Source organism: Hyperoodon ampullatus, assembly GCF_949752795.1.
Source record: "Hyperoodon ampullatus genome assembly, chromosome: 9".
NCBI classification, from domain to species: domain Eukaryota; kingdom Metazoa; phylum Chordata; class Mammalia; order Artiodactyla; family Ziphiidae; genus Hyperoodon; species Hyperoodon ampullatus.
In genome coordinates, this window is record NC_136922.1 from 75,253,843 (window position 1) to 75,274,770 (window position 20,928).

General features: G+C 34.7%; 1 protein-coding gene across 3 annotated transcripts in view; it reads right to left on the bottom strand.

Moving 5' to 3' along the window:
- TFEC (transcription factor EC) overlaps positions 1 to 20,928 on the bottom strand; it is a gene marked incomplete at both ends in the record, with an annotated part of 148,992 nt that overhangs the window by 10,729 nt on the left and 117,335 nt on the right. For 2 of the 3 annotated variants that reach the window (XM_079711150.1, XM_079711151.1), the window contains 2 exons: positions 162 to 218; positions 2,183 to 2,297. In XM_079711150.1, coding sequence (XP_079567276.1) covers positions 162 to 218; positions 2,183 to 2,297 — 172 coding nt within the window. Of the gene's footprint in view, positions 1 to 161; positions 219 to 2,182; positions 2,298 to 12,885; positions 12,952 to 20,928 lie in introns of those variants that run through there. The other variant, XM_079711152.1, reaches the window with a different exon arrangement.

Sequence of the window (20,928 nt, forward strand, 5' to 3'; positions counted from 1 at the left end):
AAATTTCCCAACATAGCTCTACCAGTGAGCATGTACACTTACTTTTGGTCATCTGACCTCAAAATATTTATGGGGCAACAATAAAACGTCACACATTTTAACCTTCTGCATTTCCTCTTGCATTAATTAATTTTGTTTCGAAAAAAGGAAAATATACTCACTGAGGTTGTGGTTGTCCTTTTTTTGTCTCTCTTTTGCCAAAGCTCGAGTATCAGTTTCTGGTCGAAAGGAAGACAATTGAAACAGTACTTATTTCTACCTTACAATCCTTCCAGTCAACATAATTCAGAAATGCTAGTGAAAATACAATATTACTTGCTCCAAGTGGTAAAATATATATATATATATATATATAGCAAATATTCAGAAATTTGGAACAGAGTGTTCTTTAGTAAGAAGGCAGTGACAAAACCTATGGGCTTTGAGCAGTAAAATCTGGATTTGTGTTCTGGCCCTCCATTTAATAGCCTTGTGAACTGTTACCTAAGTTCTCTGTCTCAGGCTTCTTATCTGTAAAGCTGATATAATACTTACCTGATAATCACTGTGATGATTAAAATAGGTACAGCACACAGAAAATATTAAACTCCTTAATCATTTTTATTAGTATTGTTCTCAGAATTTTAAGATTGTTCAAAATTATTACAACCTAAATTTTTTATAAAAAATTATGATTTCTACATCCCAAGAATTGGAACTAACTACATTTCTCAGATATTCCTATTGGACAACTCCATACTTTCAGTAAGTGACACTTCATGTGCTATGTAGTTGTGAGCATTTGTGATAGTCAGTCTCCAATATGGCCCATGATGATTCTCACTCATGATATTCACACCTTTGTTAGTGCCCTTCCACATTGAAACCAACAGAATTTTGTGGGAATGATTAGTGTGGCTTCCCAGACTACATCATAAAAGACATTTTCAGCTTCCCACTTTGGTGTCCTTTGAATTGCTAGTTGTCATGTCATGTGGACACCTGAGCAGCCCTGTGGAGAGGTCAACGTGGTAAAGAACCAAGGCCACTTGCCAACAAGCAGCACTGACTTGGAAGACCTGTGAGTGAACCACCTTGGGAGTGCATCCTCTAGCCCATCAAGTGGCAAATGTCTGTACCTCTGGCCAACATCTTGACTGCAACCTTATGAGAGACTCTGAGCCAAAACCAGTTTTACAGATCACCCCCGGAATTTCCAAACCATAGGGTTTGTGTGAGATAATAAATGTTTATTATTTCAAGCTGTTAAATTTTGAGTACTTTGTTATACAGCAATAGATAATTAATACAATGTTCTTTGAATTATTCTAGTTTTAAAATAGAAATACATTTATTTAAATTTAGTTAAGGCTACATTCATTAATTTTAGTCTAAATAATTTGAATGCATAGATATTTTTGAGTTATTGGTTAGACTCCAAGAATGGATATATTGCATTTATTAAAAATGTTTATATTAACTGTATAAAAATATTTAAAGACCAGTGTTTGAGCTCCAAACTAAAAATTTGTTATAGAAATTTTGACTGAGTTTTATTTTATTCTTATGGAGAAACTAACACTGGTCTTGTAAGTCATGAAATCCTTATTTTGATCCACTTCTGCTTCTAATCAGCTGTATGACTTTGGGAAAATAACTCCTCTGACTCTTGATTCCCACATCAACATATTGGAGGGACTTGACAGTGCCCCTATAATTCCTTTGAGTTGTAACAATTTTGAGATTTACTATTGAAAACTGAGGGTTTTTTACCCACATGAGAAAGTTAAATGTGAATCATGAAATCCATAAAACAAGCTAAAAAGGGGAAAATCTAATTTTCTTTAATCTATTAATCTGTTCTTTTGCAACCATGTTAATAAATTGCATCTATTCAATATCAAAATGAACCTATTTTAAGTGAAGAACTTAGTCAAACTGTCATATACATATGAATAGAAGTTATGTGTATATTCACCCAATTCCTAAAATAATTAATTAATTCAATTGAACTGTAAGTTATGTTAACTTGCTGTTTGGTTGTCATAGAGGAAAAAAAGATGGATTTACTCTCTAAATGTCTCCCATTTTAACTAACTATTTTAATAATATTTTTTAAATCCTCTTTAGCTTGGAAATATATGTCACTCATGTCTTATGTAGTTGATTTTTAAAAAGGATAAAACTATAAAAGCAATGTTACCTGTAATTTCTCTTTTCATTGGTAGACTACTTGGACAAGAAGCACTTGTAAGGCCCATATTAACTGGTGAAATTCCCTGCTCACCACTATACACATCCAAAATACTTCCAGAAAGCTTTAGAGGAAAAAGGAAGAAAAGATCAATCAAATCTTCATTGGATATTGACGAAGTATTTAGATGTTCATTTTAAATTTACCACTTTATTAATAGTAATTTGTAATATATAGCATTTTAATTTTAAACAAAAGTGAATATGGCTTAACTTTGTAAAATCATTGTGGCATGCTTATGGATAAGCTATGTTGAAAAAAGCTATTTGTATTTAAGCAAAAGGAGAAATTAGTTCACTCATGAAGAAAAATTTTGATTAATATTTACAAAGTTATGGGAATTTGATCCAGCACATTACCTGGTTATAAATGAAAAAGATTAAAAATATCATTTTTGACAAAAATCAATATACATATTAGCAAAGCTGGAAAGTTCATTGCATATCATAAATTAGGTATAATGGTTGAACATTTTGGAAGCCTTCTTAATACCATCAGTGCTACCAGCAACTCACAGTCAAGAGGTGTTCTACACTGTTAATTAAGTGAAAAACTTTCTTTCCTTCCTGGAAGGCATACTTTTCTTGCTGTACACTTAATGTTCTAGATTATTATAAATATCCTAGCTGGTAACCAAAAGCAGTGTAAAACTGCTTTTGCCTCTAGTGGATATAGGATATGTCTAATTATAGCAACACTGCAATTCTTAAAGTGCTTCTTGGGAACAATTTTTCAGAAAGCTAAGATACTTTATACACAATTTAAAATCATACCAATTTGTTAGTTAAAATGTACTTATTGATTTGATCTCCCAAGAAAAAAATTTAAATAATATTTGTTACTCAAGTTAATATTCATTATTCCAGAACAAGCTACATTTAAAATATAAGATTTGAATGTTTAAAATATTTCCATTCTAAGTATCTTTATTTCATTTCTGGAAAGTCAACCAAGAGCTGAATAAGTAGTATCTTTTTTCTTTCCTAAAGAACTAAAAATAATACAAGTAACCAAGCAAAGTTATAACCAGATTATTATGGAGACTCTAACATCTTATTCCCACTTTTTGTAAAACTCCAGTTCAAACTGAGGGAAATTTTTTAATACTTATAAAATCAGACTGAAAATAAATGTGAAGAAAGACCAAAATTAGTTTCTGACATAATAATCTATTAAACTATATAATAATATTGTATATTTCTTAGGGAAAAAATCATTGAAAATACAGTGGAAATCAGGCTAATATTTAAGTGTATGTGCATATAAATAAGGACATTATAGATTGCATATGGTATTCTGATGTATGTTTTCATATATTGGTTCTTCTCATTATTTACTCTATTTGGACTCCTCATCTTTATTTTATATAAATTCATTGTTTTAAAATGTATTTTTGTTTCTTGGACCTTAGAAGGGAGCACCTTAAGTGGGATATTTATTCCTTCTCAATTCCCTTATCTGAAAAATAGGGACAGGGACAAAGTTGACCAAATTGGATAGATGATGAGTATTAGTATCAGTACAACACAATTAGGAAGAAATCCTAAAAACAGATATTTCCCTAACATGTGAGTCATTTAGTTATATTGGTAAAATTTAAAAGTTTCCAAAATCTTTTTTTGAAAACCCTGTTGGTTATAAGTTGGGGCATCAACAACCTGAATTGTACATTTCCACTGTGCCTTTGAGAAACATAATGGACATGCTGAACAAAAAGACAGGGAATGAGGGAGAAGGAAGGGGGAAAGAACTAGGAAAAGGGCACTTTTCTCTGAAGAGTTTGAATTCCAATGGATTTCAATGCAGCAGTGGCAAATAGCAGAAAGGTTTGAGAAGAAAAGGAGACATATTACATATACACTGCAACAATAAAGTGATAGATTCCTAACTATAGCATCTCACTGGGTCCATATTACCTCGTCAGACTGTACCCAACGCATTTTTCCTTAGAAATGGGTCTGGAATTCTGAAAATGAATCTAATCCTGCTTAACTGTGGGTATATTACATCCTATCCTGACCTTGGTTATTGTCAATTTATGCCCTGAAGCACAATGATTAATATCCTATTTAATTTTATGCTGTAGGTACTACTCTATTTCATGTAAATGGCTAATCACTTTTTGAATATCAGTAAACAATTGGTTTCAATTTCAAAGTATGTAATACATCTCACATAATCTAAAGAGCCTTTTCTCCATTAAAAGATATAAGGGTACAGTGTTAGTGAAAATTTAAAGATTACATAGACATTGGAAAAGGCTTAATTATAGGCAAAAGGCAAAATTAAAGGCAAAATTATAACTACTTTTTTTAAAGGTATAAGTTACTTAGGTATTAAGGTCTAAGTCTTAGCTTTATTTTATAGAGTAGTAGGCAACTGGATAGATATTTTATGAAGAAGTATTTATTATTCTGGTTAAAACAAAGGTTACTTTTTCAGAAAAGCAAAATCATTGACATAACAATAGGGAAATATTATTATTAGAAATAAACTCAAAAATTTTAAAGACATCTAATAAAGAATTTATTATAAAATATTTTCAACAAGGTAAAACATACTCCTCAAGACATTTCTTCTTTCCAGTAGAAAAAAGTGAACTCCTGATCTAAGAAGTTGCTTTGAAGTGAGAAGTGATTGACAGTGGTTCCTGATGTCCAAGATTCTCTACCCTAGATTTTAGTCACATCTCATTACTAAGATCATAGAGACTTAAGTGGACTGAGCCCTGGCCTTACCACACATAACGCTACCTTTCAGAGTAGCCAATATTCCCTAAAGAAAATTAGCTCACAGGTCAACATATCAAAACGTTAGAGGAAAATGACTATTTTAAAAGTTTAAACAATATGGAGTGTTAGAAATAACATCAAAAGGAAAAATTTTAGAAATAAAAAGTAAAAGATCACATGAAACCAAGTTTTTTAAATTGACCTAGTGTACATTCTAAAAGAAATAAAGATATTTGTAATATCTTTATAATATAAAATAACTTGTAATAATTTATAATATAAAATAATAACAAGAAAGCATAAAATGGCTGAAGTGATGAAGCAGAAATAGGAGCCATGAAAATATAATACTTGAATAAAAGAAAACTATGGAAAAACAGCATAATGCATACACTTAGAAAGAAATAAAGGAATTACCAAATTAAAGTAATCTCTCAGGAGGGTGATGAAAAGAACCAAGAAACAAAACATACGAAAGAAAATCTAATTAGTATGTAGGATAGAATTATTAGAACTAAAATACAGACAGGTATTAGGACTCTCAGAGAGAAAGAATAAATAAAACTGGAAGGAAGAATAAATTTTAAGAAATAATGGAGATGCATTTCCTAGAATTAGCTCTAAATAAAAGACCAAAAAGTCTTTTATTCTATCTCATCTTATTTTATCATTGTTTTATTTTGATTTAAAAATCAAAGGGCCTATAGAATATCAAAGAAGAAAAACCTACACCCAGACACATTATAGTGAAATTTAAGAGTATACAATGACAAAGAGAAAGATCGAAAAGCCTAAAGAGAAAAAGAGAAGATTATGCTCAAAGGAACAAGAATCTGATTAACATAAAATTTTTCAATAGAAAAATGGATGAAAGAAGAAAGTGAATCAGTATTTTTCAAATGTTTAAAGAAAAGGACTTAAAATACAGAGTTTTAGATCCAGCCCAAATATCATCCACATATAAGGTCATGATGAAAAATATTCTTAGAGGCATAAAATGCTTAAGAATATTTACCCTCAAAGACTAACACTGAAAACAGTTTTGGATGAAGTAAATATGATATAATAAAATATGTCATAAAAAATAATCAAATATCTTGGTAAAGTGGTTGTAGTCTAAAAAAGAAGAAGGGAATCAAAATCAAAGATAAAATGAAATGTATAACCATATAACTCACTATTAAAGTGTAGATAATATCAGTATGATTGGATTGGAGTAGTAAAAAAGCCAGTGGATGTGAAAGTGGTAAAAAAAAGTACAAAAGAAAAACATATTAAAATATAGGACTCACTTAAATAATAAAATAAGATGAGAGAAACAGATGAAAATATATCAATAAGAACAATCAATGTAAATAGGTCAAACTCCTCAGCTAAAAGGTTGACAGTTTGGCTAAAAAGACAGTATTTAGATCTAAGTAGCTTACAAGAGACACTGCTATGTTGCAAAAGGAAACAAAAGACTGAAAGTTAAAAGATGGGAAAAGATATGTCCAGCAAATTATAACCATAGGAAACCAATGAACTACATTAATATCAGAGAAAATAGGCTTTAAAATTAGAAAAATTAGGGCTAGAGAGAGTCACTATCTAATAATAAAGAATTCAATTCTCCAAAAAGGCACAGCAATTATGAGCAGGCTTGTACCTAATAGAAAAACCTCAAAATATGAAACAAAATGTTTGTAACTACAAGGAGAAATTAATAAATCCATCAACATATTGGGAGATTTCAACACATTTCTCCCTGTTTTTTGAAAAGTCAAGTAGACAAAAATAATCAGTAATGTTCTAGATGTGAACAATAAAAGTAAAGTCTTGGCCTAGTACATGTATATAGTTCTACATCTACAAATTAGAGGACACACAGTTTTCTAAGTACGTAAGGAACGTACATAAATATTGATCAGGTACTCAGAAAAAATACTAAAACCAACTCCCCCCCCAAAAAAAACTTCAAACATTTCATAGAGTCCTTGATTTCCTATATATTTAGAAATTCTTAAGTGACTCAAGAGTAAAGACCAAATCTTAATGTAATTTAAAAATAAATGAAAGATACTGAAAACTCACATAAAGAAACTTCTGGAATATGGCAAAGTAATGCTTTGAAGGAAATTTATACCCTTAAATATGAGAAAAAATAGATAAAAATTTGAAATTTGATAAACTAAGTAAATTTCTCAAGAAGTTAGAAGAATAACCAAATAAACCCAAAGCAAGTAGAACAGATAGTAATATAAGATCATAAATCAGTGAAAAACAAAACAATGCAAAAGACAAGTTTTGTTTTGTTTTTTCAGTTAACAAACTTGACATGCCTCTTACAAGACTGATTAAAAAGAATGAAGACTAAACAAATGATATCTTAAATGAAAGGAGGATATAACCACAGAACAAGTTGAAATTTATGGTTTTTTCCTCAAGGATCAGGAACAGACAAGACTGGGATACCACCCACTTTCGTTCGTCACTTCTTTTTAACATAGTGTTGGAAGTCCTAGCCAGAGCAATTAGGCATGGAAAAGAAAGTCATCCAAACTGGAAAAGAGTAAGTAAAATGATTTTGTTCACAGATGATATGATTCTATATTTAGAAAATCATGAGGCTACACACACACACACAGACACACACACACACACACACAAGTATGAAAGCTAATAACTGAATTCAACAAAGTTGCAGGGTACAAAATCAACATGCAAAAATATGTTGCATCTTTACACACTAACAAAGAACAATCTGAAAAGGATATTAAGAAGTCAATTCCATTTACAATAACATTAAAAAGAATAAAATATTTGGGAATAAATTTACCCAAGGAGGAAAAGTCTTAGACACTGAAAACTAAAAAAACATTGCTTAAAGAAATTAAAGAAGATATAAATAAATGGAAAGATAACCCATGTTTTTTGACGAGAAGACTTAATATTGTTAAGATGACAGTTCTACCCAGAGCAATCTACAGATGCAATCCAAACCCTATTAAAATCCTAACAGTGGTTTTTGCAGAAATAGAAAAACCCATATTAAAACTCATATGGAATCTCAAGGGACCCTGAATAGCAAAAACAATTTTGAAAGAGAACAAAGTTGGAGGACTCAAATTTCCATATTTCAAAGCTCACTATAAAGCAACAATAATCAAAACAGTGTGGTACTGACATGAAGACAGACATAGAGAGTGGAATAGAGAGCCCAGAAATTAGTCCTCAAATATATGGTCAAATGATTTTTGATAAGAGTGCCAATACCAAGACAGTTTTTTCAACAAAGGATCTTGAGAAAGTAGATAGCCACATGCAAAAGGTGAGGTTGGATTCTTACACCATAAACAAAAATTTCTCAAAATGGATCAATGACTTAAACATAAAAGTTAAGGCTATAACACTCCTAGAAGAAAAGATGAGGGAAAATCTTCATGATATTGGGTTTGGTGATGATTTTTTGTATATGATACCAAAATTACAGGCAACAACAACAACCAAAAGAGCTAAATTGGACTTCATCAAAATGTAAAACTTTTGTACATCAAAGGACACTATCAAGAGAGTGAAAGGACAACTCACAAAATGGGAGAAATTACTTGCAAATCACATATCTGTTCAGAGATTAATATCTAGACTACATAAAATAAACTCCTATGACTCACAAAAACAACAAGAAAAACAATCCAATTTAAAAAATGAGCAAAGAACTTGAATAGACGTTTCTCTGAAAAAGATACACAAATGACCAATAAGGACATTGAAAGATACTCAACATCATTAGTCATTAGGGAAATATAAATCAATACCACAATGTTTTACAACTTCACACTCATTAAGATGACTATTATTAAAAGAAAGGAGGGCTTCCCTGGTGGCGCAGCGGTTGAGGGTCCGCCTGCCGATGCAGGGGACATGGGTTCGTGCCCTGGTCTGGGAAGATCCCACATGCCATGGAGAGCTAGGCCCGTGAGCCATGGCCGCTGAGCCTGTGCTCCGCAACGGGAGAGGCCACAACAGTGAGAGGCCCGTGTACCGCAAAAAAAAAAAAAAAAAAGAAAGAAGGGAAAACATGTTGGTGAAGCTATGGAAAAAATGTTACCCTTGTTCATTGCCACTGAGAATGTGAAATGATGCAGCCACCATGGAAAACAGTATGACAGTTCTTCAAAAGTTAAACATAAAATTAGCATATGACCAACAATTTCTCACCTCTAGGTATATACCAGTAAGAGTTGAAAGCAGATACTCAAACAGATATTTGCACACCAATGTCCATAGAAGCATTAAAGAGCCAAAGGATAGAAACAATCCAAATGTCCATCAATAGATGAATGGATAAATAAAATATGATATATACATATAATGGGATATTATTCAGCCATAAAAGGTAATGAAGTACGGATACATGTTACAACATGTATGAATCTTGAAAACGTTATGCTAAGTGAAATAAGCCAATAGAAAAGGACAAATATTGTATGATTCCACTTACATGAGGTACCTAGAATAGGCAAATTTATGCAGGAAGAAAGGAAAATAGAGGTTACTAAGGGCTAGAGGTAAGGGAAAATGGGGAGTTATTGTTTAATGGGTTCACGGTTTCTGTTTGGAAGGATGAAAAAGCTCTGGGAATGTATAGCGGTAATGGTTGCACAACATTGTGAATCTATGTTATGCTACTGAATTGTACACTTTAAAATGTTTATAATAGCAAATTTTATGTTATACATGTTTTACCACAATAAAAAAGATAATAACAGAGCTTACCTATAATAATTTTCCAATGACTGTGAATGCTTAGGAAAAATACATAAATTTCTAGAAAAGTATTATTTGGTAGAACTTACTACACAAGTAATTAATAGCCTTGAATAGTCATATGATTACTGAAGAAATCAAAACAAGCTTTAAACATATTACACAAGAAAATATCTGGACTAAACAGTTTTATGGGCAAAACTGTCACATTTTCAAGAAACATACCATCTCAATTTTGTACAAACATTTCCAGACAATAGAGACAAGACAGAATACGTTCCAATTCATTGAGACTGAAACCATATGAAAACATTATGAGAAACAAATATTATAGACCCATTTCATTCATTCTATAAATCTTAAGCAAAATATTATTAGTAATTTGAATTCAAGAGCATATAAACAAGGTAACTTACCATAATCAAGTTGGATTTCCCATAAATATATTTTATGACGTTAAAAGAGAAAAAGAAACTCTATGATCATCTCAATAGATTTAAAAAAAGTATCTGATAAAATTCAATCCCATTTATTATAAAATTCTTAGTTTGTGAGAGGACAATAACTTTCAATAATAGAAAAATATAGCTTTGCCTGTGTTTAAAATCAGTGCTTCCCTATGAGAAAATAAAATCTGGGTCCAAAATTATTGTATAAATATTCATATAACCTTTTACTCTCAGGCCAAATACAGTAAAGGGCAGCATAAATGATCTGACCTAAATTCCACATATGTTTTTTCTGACTGTTTTGGCCTCTTCCCTCTCCATGTACTAGGTCCAATCTATTACCCAGTTATGACATTTTTTTCTTTTAAATCATTGGTCAGTTTAAATTTTCTTCCCTATCCTCGTATCTCAAGATCCTCAGGGCCTTCAGCTTAAGTTATGTCCCTCGCTCTAGTAGCCCTCCATCCTTCTCAGTTAGTTTCCAACTGTTCCTCTCAAACCAACTCATGTTTTAAAAAATAAAACTTTTTTCTGATCTCTCCCAGCTCAAAAACCTAAAATTTAAACCTCTCCCCTTTAACTCATATATTAAGTTCAAACCCTTGTGTCCAGCTTTCAAAATCTCATTAAATGGCCCCACATTATCTGGTCAACATTATTTCCCACTACTCTCAAGTTCTGAAAGATTTCTCATCACCACATACACATATGTAGACTATGTCACAGCTTGTAAAAATAGATCTCCCACTCCAGTGGGAGGGAAGAGGCAAGAGGATAGAATGTTGCCAAACGGAACCTATGAATCCGCATATGGAGAATTTTTAAAAGATAATAAAATACAAGCAATATCATAATATATATATGCAACATCATAGATAGTTGAGTATTTATTATACGCCAGATATTCAGATAAGCATGCTTCATAGTAATAACAAATAACAGCTTCTCAGGTAATCTTTATAATAACTTTGTGAGTGAAGTCTCATAGTTCCCATTTTAAATATAAATAATTAAAACTCTGAAAAATTAAGTACTTATCTCAAGATCATACAGTTGTAATAAATAAAAGACTTGAGATTAAAACCTAGGTCCGTCTAACACAGAGGCTGGATTCTTTACTACCTATCCTATTGTAGAAGGGCTCTTGCCTTAACACTTTTAATAGTAAGAAGTGTTTTGAAAACTCAAAAAAGTTGGAGGCCATTGGAGAATATTTTTCTCAGTTTTATTCTTTCCCACTGCTATTTTCTGCACCTCAAATGTCCTCACGTTTTCTTTAAGTATCAAACTACAACCTACTCTCTCAGGCTCAACTTAAGGTCCAAACCATCTCCAACACTCTCCCTAGGGCAACCTGGCTTAATTTTTTTCTTCACCAAAATGCTATAGTATGAGGAAACTTGACCACAAATTCAATAATTTAATTCATTTTTATTGTTTTACCCCTCTTCATTTATATTCACTCAGCAAGAGAGAGGGTACTATAGTACCCAGGAACACTCATCATGTTTCTGAAAACTGATTATGTAAAACCCTGAGAATTTCCTGGAGATACATACACGTGCATTTGTGTATATGCATACATACATATAATATGCATATATATATTATGTATATTATATATGGGTGTGTGTGGTGTGTGTGTGATGTATCTATCTACCAGATAATCTCATTATAAATACAAAAAAGGAAGTAAAATCATGTATATATATATATACATATATTTCCAGACAATTTTTCAGTATAGAGACTAAAAGAAGAAAAACTTCTAAACCCATACATAGATGTATATGTGTGATATCTATATGTCTATATCTATATCAAATATTTAGTGTGAGTTTCATGGGAAAGTGAGGGGCTTTTGAGTTGTTTGGATCCTCTATTTTGCTTTTCTCTGAAGACATTTACTGTGAATGCAAAATGGCAAAATTGAGCTTGAGACTATTAGAATTGTAGGCATAGAAAGAAGATAAACTTTAGGAATAAAGAGTGAACACTGTAGGAGAGCATATATCACACAATGTAAGCCTACATAAAAACTGGCATTTAAGAGAATATTTTCTTTCCTTTTGTGTATTTATTCTTTCCTCGAGTTTACCTTTAAACATAGTAAACTAGATTTTTCCAGTTTTAGGACATGTACAATTGATCTCCCCCTAACTTTATTTTATTTGCTGAAGCGGGGCTATGAGGTTTGAATGATAAACATTGAAAAGAGAAATCCCACTGAGTTTTTTTTTTCATTCTATTATAAGTGAATAAAAATAATCTGTTGGGTGGGAGTGGGAGAATCCTGTCCTTGACCAGCTGGTTCATAAAGCAAATAGAAAAGATAAAATACAAAACAGACAATGGTAACATAATAAATGCTTTTGCATCATACACTTTATATATATATAATCTGTTTAGTACCAAATGTAAACGCTGCAACAAATAATTAGTAGAACTTTCACTTTTTGATAAAAAGGTCACAATATAACATTATTTTTAACAATTTTTTTAACTAAATAGACTATAAAAATATTTTTACTGTAGCCAAAGCATTAAAAACTATCTTGTAAGTAAACAAGCTTGTCAGTACAGGAGATTATATGTTACACTTTTCAATGCTCAACTTCTACATACCTTATTTTATCGACTATTAGTTTATAAAGTTTAAATTCAGTATTTAAGGTGGTTTCATCTCCAAACATTGAAAGAATTCCAAAATGCACTTGCTCACCAGTTTTAACTTTGAAGTGTCTATAACCTTCACAATAGCAATGGTTTTCTCTTTCTCCTTCATCATTTTCTTTTCCTTACACTTGAAAGCAATAACTGGGAGAGCTGTGCAGAAACTTCTAAGGTGAACTTTGGTTCTTCCTTGGACTTTAAGTCTAATCTGCTCCAGATTGTGATTGACAAAAGCTTGCTTGTTGGTGTTATGCAGTCCTTTCAAGTTCCAACCAAGCACAGGGGGTTGTTAATATTTACTCAATCCTTGTCTCTGAAATAGTCTTGAACTATAACAGTATACTGAGATTGTCAAATGCCACCAGCATTTACAAACACTTGATTGAAAAATACCCATCTATGATAAAAGAAATGAGTTACTGTGCACAACCATATCTCTGAAAGGGAGAGGTGAAACTAAGACTAAAGGGTAGAAATTATAGGGAGACAGATTTAAACTCAGAGGCTAAACAATCCTTTGGCTGGAATGTGACAGAGGATCGGATCAGGCTAAGGTCCCTTCAGATTCTAAGATTCTACAATTCTATGAAATGGTTTCCTTCTGAGGCTGCTAGCACAGCAGAGTGGGTAAGATTGTTGCATTTGGTGTCATACAGGATTGGATTCAAACCCCTCTCCTGCCATTCACTAACTATATGAACTTGAGTGAGTTACTGAACTTCTCTAAGCCTCTTTCCTCATTTGTAAAATGATAATGTGTAATAATAGTCTCTATCTCATATGTTTGTTGTGGTGATTAAATTTTCATGAAAAGTGTTTTGCACAATCCTTGTCACATAGCAAGTACCCAAGGCATAGTAGCTATTATTATTGTTGTTATCCTTATTGCTCCTGATTTTAGCCATTAAAAAATTTCCTAAATGGTAATGTATAATGGGAACAATTTTTTAAAATATTGTGTGTGAATGTTAAAGTATTTATTTCATATGCATTTGCTGAGCACCTATCGTGTGCTAGACATTTGTGCTGGGTGCTGAGAATAAAATAATGAACAGGTCACTCTTTTAGGCTTTAGGGACACAGCAGTGAACAAGACAGACAAGATCACCAGCTTCCAGGAGTTTATATTTTAAGGGAGCACACAATAAATAGGTAAATAAAATTAAAAACAAGATAATTTTTGTAACTCTAATCCTAAGTGTCCCAGGGAATTAAATAAGATATTGATTTAGGAGGTGTGGGATGGGGTCTTCCAAATAGGGTGATTGTGGAAGACCTCTCTGACAAGTTGATATTGACTAAAGATCTGAGGCATAAAGAGATAGTCATGCAAAGATGTGGGACAAAATCATTCCAAGCTCAAAAAAGGAAATTCAATGGTCCTAACATGATAATATGCATGTCATATTCAAGGAGTAGGAAGAAGGCTATCAAGACCAGAATCTAAAGTTAAAGGGAAGTGCTGACTACGGTAAAGTGTCTTGGTTATATTCTGAGGATTTCAGGAAGTTAACAGAATGCTCAGCAATCAGAGAAACAGGATCTGATTTTTGCTTTGTGAAGATCATTCTGGCTGCTGTGTGATCAACAGCTGTAAGGGGGAAAGAAGTAGCAGAGAGGTTAGTTCTGAAATTCAAGTGAGAGATGATCATAGCCTGGAAAAGGGTTTTAGTAGAGGAGCTGATAAGCTGTGAGATTCAGGAAATCTGGGATGCTGAGTAGGAGGACATACTGATAAATGTGGTTGTTTGGAAGTAAGACAGAGAAGAAGAATTACTTATTTTGGAGGGTGTTGGATAAGGAGGGGGACAAAAACTTCTTTTCAGTCAGATTAGGTTTGAGATGTCTGTTGGAAGCACAAATCATGTTAGGGTAGCAGTAGGACATACGAATCTAGCATTAGGGGAGACAGCTAGGCTGGAGAAGGGTTGAGATCACCAACAGAATGTATAGATATGTGAGAAAAGAGGACTGAAGTCTAAGCCTGGGAGAACTTTAGCATGTAGATGTCTATTAGAAGAGAAAGAACCAGTAAGGTGGGTGAAAAGCCAAAAAAATATGGTGCTACAGAATCCCAGATAATACTTCAAGAAGGAGGAGTGGTCAACCATGGCTACTGCCACAGAGAAACCAAGCCTGGTGAGAATGGAGAATTTACTATTGGCTTTGGTATTGGTTGGTTTTAAGAGCTCTTTTAGAATTGTAAGGGCAACAGCTGTATTGGAGAGTAGAGAATGGGAGGTAAGGAAAAGGAAGCAGAGAGTTTTGAGGGGTAGGGAGTCAGGAAATGGTGTGGTTGCTGGAGAGGAATTGCATTCAAAGGGAGTTGTTTGATTTGGTTTTATTTTGGGGGAATCTTAGTAAAGACAAGTGTAATGCTGATATTTATAATTCAATACATCAGAATAGACTGATGATATAGGAGGGGTTGCTATTTAGAGAGGGAAAGTGCTTGAGAAGGTATGAATTTGTGAGAGCTAGGACACAAGTAGTTGGGCTGGCTTCAGATTATGAGCTGGGACAATTCTATTCTAACAGAAGGGATGGCAGAGAAAATCAAAACAGATGCAGGTGGTCTTATAGAATTTGTGATGCAAAGCTAACAAGTAAGTTCTAATCTGACAGCACATATTTTCTCTGTGAAGTATGTTGTGAAAGAGAAATCAGCTAGAAAATGGAGAATGGATGGGGAATGGTGGAGATTTGAGAAGAGAAGAGAAAGTATAATGTTGTCTTAATTAATGAGAATTTTCACCAAGGAATAGCTGTAGTATTGTCTGGTAGTAGTGAAAGCCCCTATGAAATTTTGGTGATGTATTGGAGGTGAGTACTACGAGCAATGTGGTAAAATTTTATCCATTCAGCTACTCAGGTGAAGATGTGGAGTAAGATGAAAAATAAGTTTAATCACGGTTTGGCTTTTGTTAGGAGAATAAAATGAAGAAAAACGGGTATATGCTAAGAGTGTTCACAAGAGAAATGGTTATAGTACTTGACCAAGAATAGGTTAAGGAAGAAATTGTCAAAATGTCATGAGTGAGGGGCCGGGGCAGCCCACCCTCCCCCTGCCCCCACTGCCCACAAGGGCCAGCGTGGGCTCCGGGTGAGTGTGGCCATGGAGGGTTCTCCGGAACCAGGGCCCAGAGGTCCATGGGACCCAATCCCGGGCTTTGAAAAGAGCACAGCACAGCTGGCACTGACCTGGAGCACCATGCCACGCTTCCCCCAGTGTCAGCTGGAGGACCCAGAGTACAGCAGTTGGAGCACAAAGGTGAGCAGGGTGGGCTGTATGCTGGGCACCATAGGGTGACCCCCAGAGGCTGGTGTTCGGCCCAAACCAAAGGCTGGCCTCAGACAACCCATCTGGTGGACTGCAGTTTGCCAACACATAACGAAGAAAAGATTGGTTCAAAGAGGGAAAAGGCTGACGGGACCCCCAACCCCGCATGACCACACCCCCAGCCACAGATGGTAGAGCAAATTACGCCCTGGACGGAGGGGCAGACGAACAGCGATCCAGCTCACCGAGCTGAGCTTTATTCAGCCCTGGCTTGTCCTGCCCTTCCTGGAGGTCTCAGAGAGATAGAGACGGAGGAAGGAGAAGGGGGCCGGTTATTGCATACGCCCAACTCTACACTGGCCGCTTTCATTTTCCAAGGTGGAGGAAATCCTCACCATATTAACGGCATGGAAAAAAGAAAGAAGAGGTGTCCAACGGCAGAGGAAAGAGTCCAATGGACCTGATTCTCTGCACAGAGAATGCTGAAGGTGCCCCCCTCCGCCCCCAAAAGAAAACAGAACAAAACAGAACAAAACTCGTCAGGAAACTCAGTTCGATTGCAGGGTAGAAACTTCATCGACACTACAGAAATCGGTTGCCTTTCTGTACACTCACAACAAACTATCCGAATGAGGAAGGAAGAAGAGAACACTGTGGACAATGACGGTAAGAACCTAGGAGTCCATCTAACCCATGACCTATAATGACCTATAATGATGGTAAAATACCTAGGAGTCCATCTAACCCATGACCTATAAGACCCGTAACTCAGAAAACTGGACGAGAGACATACCAATGAAAGAAAATGAAAATGATACACACGCAACATGGAAAGATAGGTGGTGCTCATGGATCAGAAAAGTCCGTCTTGTGGAAATGATTCCACACCCCCAGGGCAATCCAGAGATGCAATGCCATTCCTCTCAAAATACCCATGGATTTTCTCAGACAAGTACAACCAAGAATTCCAAAATGCATCTGGAAACACAAAAGAACCTAGAGAGTGTCAATACGCTCTTCAGACAGAAGCACAGACTTCGGACTTCCCACATCGCCTGATTTCCAACTAGTCTGTCAACCTGCCATCATCAAGACATCATGGTATAGGCACACAAGACATCCACATAGATCCATGGAGGAGAAAGGAGAGCCCAGAAAGAAAGCCACGCTTGTGTGTCTACTCATCTCTGACAAAGGAGGTGAGAAGGTCCCATGGGGACACAATAGCCTGTGCAATGAATGGTGTTGGGGAAAAGGACTGCTCCATGCACGAGCATCACAATGGATTCCTTTCTCGTGCCACCTACAACAAGAAACTCACACCAAATCGACTACTGCAACGTAAAACCTGAAGCCAGGCCAGGCCTAGAAGAAACCCATAGGTACTGCGTTCTTGGACTTCAGTCTTACAATCATGTTTGCGGATTGGTGTCCTCAAGCAAGGGAAAGAGAAGCACAATAAACCCAGTTGGGGCTCCCGGTGACTGAAAAGATTTTCAACAGAACAGGCAAGCGTATGCATGACGAAAGAGGCAGTGGACCGAATGTGAGAAGACACTGATTTGCAAACGTTGTATCTGAGAATGGCGATCATCTGGAAAACAGACCGAGAAGTCGCACAACACAAGTCTTTGAGATACAAAAACCCTAACCAGATGCTTAACCCTAATAATGTGTGTGTGTAATTATTTGCACTGATAGTTATTTTATACTCAATATACCTAGATTATGTATAATAAACATATTCTATATCAAAAAATGTCATGAGTGAGAAATAATAGCTATTGAAAACAGTGGTAGAGTCAATTGATTTGGAGTCTCCACAAGCTTGAGCAATTGGTGAAGTAAGAACATTAGAGTAGGTGCACTGAAAAACAGAATGTAATGGTCAAAAAGTATGAAATAAAAATGTTATAGGATAGAGAAATACATAATAACAAGATCTAAGATATCATCATGTGAAGGGATGGCTGGATAGGAAGGAGAAAAATACCATTGACACGAAGGAGACTGAGAAACTGAGAGGTTAAGGTATTGATGAAAATACAACTGATTTCACTGAATGTTTCTTGCACTTTGGGTCTTTTCAGTCCAATTTACAAAATTGTTGCAGTAAGAACTAATTGACAGTTGCCTAGCTCTCTTGGTCAAATAGAAATTGAGAGGTAACTTCTGCTTAATTATTCTGAGTCTAGTCACTAATCACTCAATATTCATTTCTGGGTCAGAAATACCTGGGCTAAATTGATCTGTGAAAACCTTGAACTATTCCATTCAATCTGGGGAAATGTGAAGGACCACCACAAGTGGTGCAAGCTACCCCTTAGCAGCTTCCAAGCTTTCCACCAACAGAAGTTAGAACATGATTTTTAATTAAGCCTATATGCAGTGGTCCTGGGATAAATCTACACTCAAGGTTTTCTGCTTAAAGTCACAGCAAAAGAACCCCGAAGTGACTAACAGCGCAATCAGTAGATTGCCCCTAAGACTTTGCAATTTCTGTGAGAACTAGAGAAAATATGTAAAATACTCAGCAACGTGCCTGTGACATAGTAGGTGAGACATTAAGAAAAATTATTGTTATTGATAAATATCTTCACTTCTGAAGCTTACCATTATGGGCATCTGTTGTTTTAGCCTCTCTAGAATTCATTTACATTTATTTTGGTAACAACTCCTGCTCTCCTGGTTCTCACTCTTAACCTAGATAATTTGTTTTGTGGAGCTGCTTGATTTACAGCTCTAGGGTGGGCCCAAGACCCAGAACAATTGGCTGACAGATAGATATATGACAGAAATTGCTCCACAAGATTTAACTGGAACTAAGTGGGAAAGGAAGCTCTCCTCTCAAGTTTTTAAGCTTGATTTAATGTATCCACCAGGATGCATTTGGTTATGACAATCAGAAAATCCTGACACAATTAGCTTATAAAATAAAGGAAAAAAATCTTAATGTGTGAAATCCATAGGTAAAGAATTCTCCAGGGGCAAATAAGCAGTATTTCTTTGCATTCCGCTTGGATTTTCCTCTCCCTTTGTTTCTTTAGTTTTTCCTCAGTTTATTTACCTTCTGGGCAATAAAATGACTACATAAGTCACATTGTCTTACAACATCATGGAGAGGCAAAACCTTCTCTTTCTTGGGTCTCCTTTAAAGGCTGAAGTAAATTCTAGAAGACCCCAGGAACCTGCTCAACCTGCCAGAATTGCAACACAAGCTCATTCTTAAAACAATCTCTGGCAAGGGAAAAGGGGCCACCAGGGTTGGCTTGAATTAATCAGAAACTTCCTCTTCCTTGTGAAGGAGTGGATGTCTGAAAAAAAACTGGGTTAGCAAGGAAGAATTGTGTGCATAGCTAGGAATAAGCTGTGATAGTGTCTGCTCAACAGCTGAGAATAAGGCCAGTACAGAACAAAGGCAAAGTTATGGAGGGATGTTCACATACAATATTACTTAGGAATTTGTGGATGACATGAGCCAACAAATTCCTTTCATACTTAAGCCTCATATAAGCCAGGTTCTATCATCTACAACCAAAAGTTCACTAGCTAAAATGCTTACTCAAAGCATTCCTCTGAATCTAACAGGTCTTTATTTTTATCCACATGAACTATAAATATCCTTCAGAATTTCCTATCTCTGTTCTACCACCTATTCTTATACATTCTTTTTTTTCTGACTTTTTGCCTTTTCTTATGTTGTTCTCTTAACTTGTTATACTTTGCTGCCTTCATGTCTACCTCTTAAAATCTTAACCTTCCTTTATAACTGTATCTCAAATATCATCTTTTCCTAAAGCATTCCAAAAATATCTCAATTTCGCATGGTTTCTACTTTAGTCAAACTCCAGGGCAACTCTCTGACTAGCATTAAAAAAATTATATATATATATGCCATCTACCAAGATTTAATATAAAAATAGCTTTGGCAATAAATATTTTCAATTATTCTCATAATGCAGAAGAAGAAAGTGAAATAAAGAGAAGTGACTTGCACGATACCTAGCTGACAACTTGGGTTAATACCAAGATCCATATTCTTTCCCTCCCTGCCTCTCAGGTGTGCCTCACTGAACTGCCTCACTATCATGTGGCCTCTTGGTGTGTGAATTGTGTCTCACTCAACTTTTAGTTTCCTTAGTGCACGTATTGTGCTTTGCATATAATAACTATTGAACAAATATTTGGTCAGTTGAACTGCTTGGGGTCATATCTTGATCTTGATTTGTCAATGATTGTTGATTGGCCAACAGCAGATACTTCTTTATATAAGTACAAATAGGCCAGTAGTATCTATCTTTTATATTCTGTATATCAAAAGCAAATTCCCAATAGTCACTGTCACCAGTTTGCACGGAATAAGTAATCTATGCAACCTCTACAAAACAAGTAAGATAATTTGACAAAGAGAATGTTTCAGTATACAATTTCAATGAAATAAGTACCACATACAAGGAAGAGAAGATTGCAGGAAATTAATATCATTTCCTGAAACCCAGAGGTTGAATACTAGTTAAGAAAATAGTAACCTCATGCTGTGGAATTAGATGGGGAAACTTAGCATTAATAACATATTTATATAGATAATTAGTCAGATTTCCTATAAATATGCTGCTTGAAATCTGAAGAGAGAAGAGGTAGAAAGAATTGTCACTTCATTCTAAAAAACGAACGAACAAACAGGCAAAAAACAAACAAAAAACCTTCAAAAAAAAACTAGATTTTAAACCTCATTTGATCTTTGTCTGATAATAGTGGTATTAATGACTTGTTATAAAGTGGAGGAGAGGGCCTCCCTGGTGGCGCAGTGGT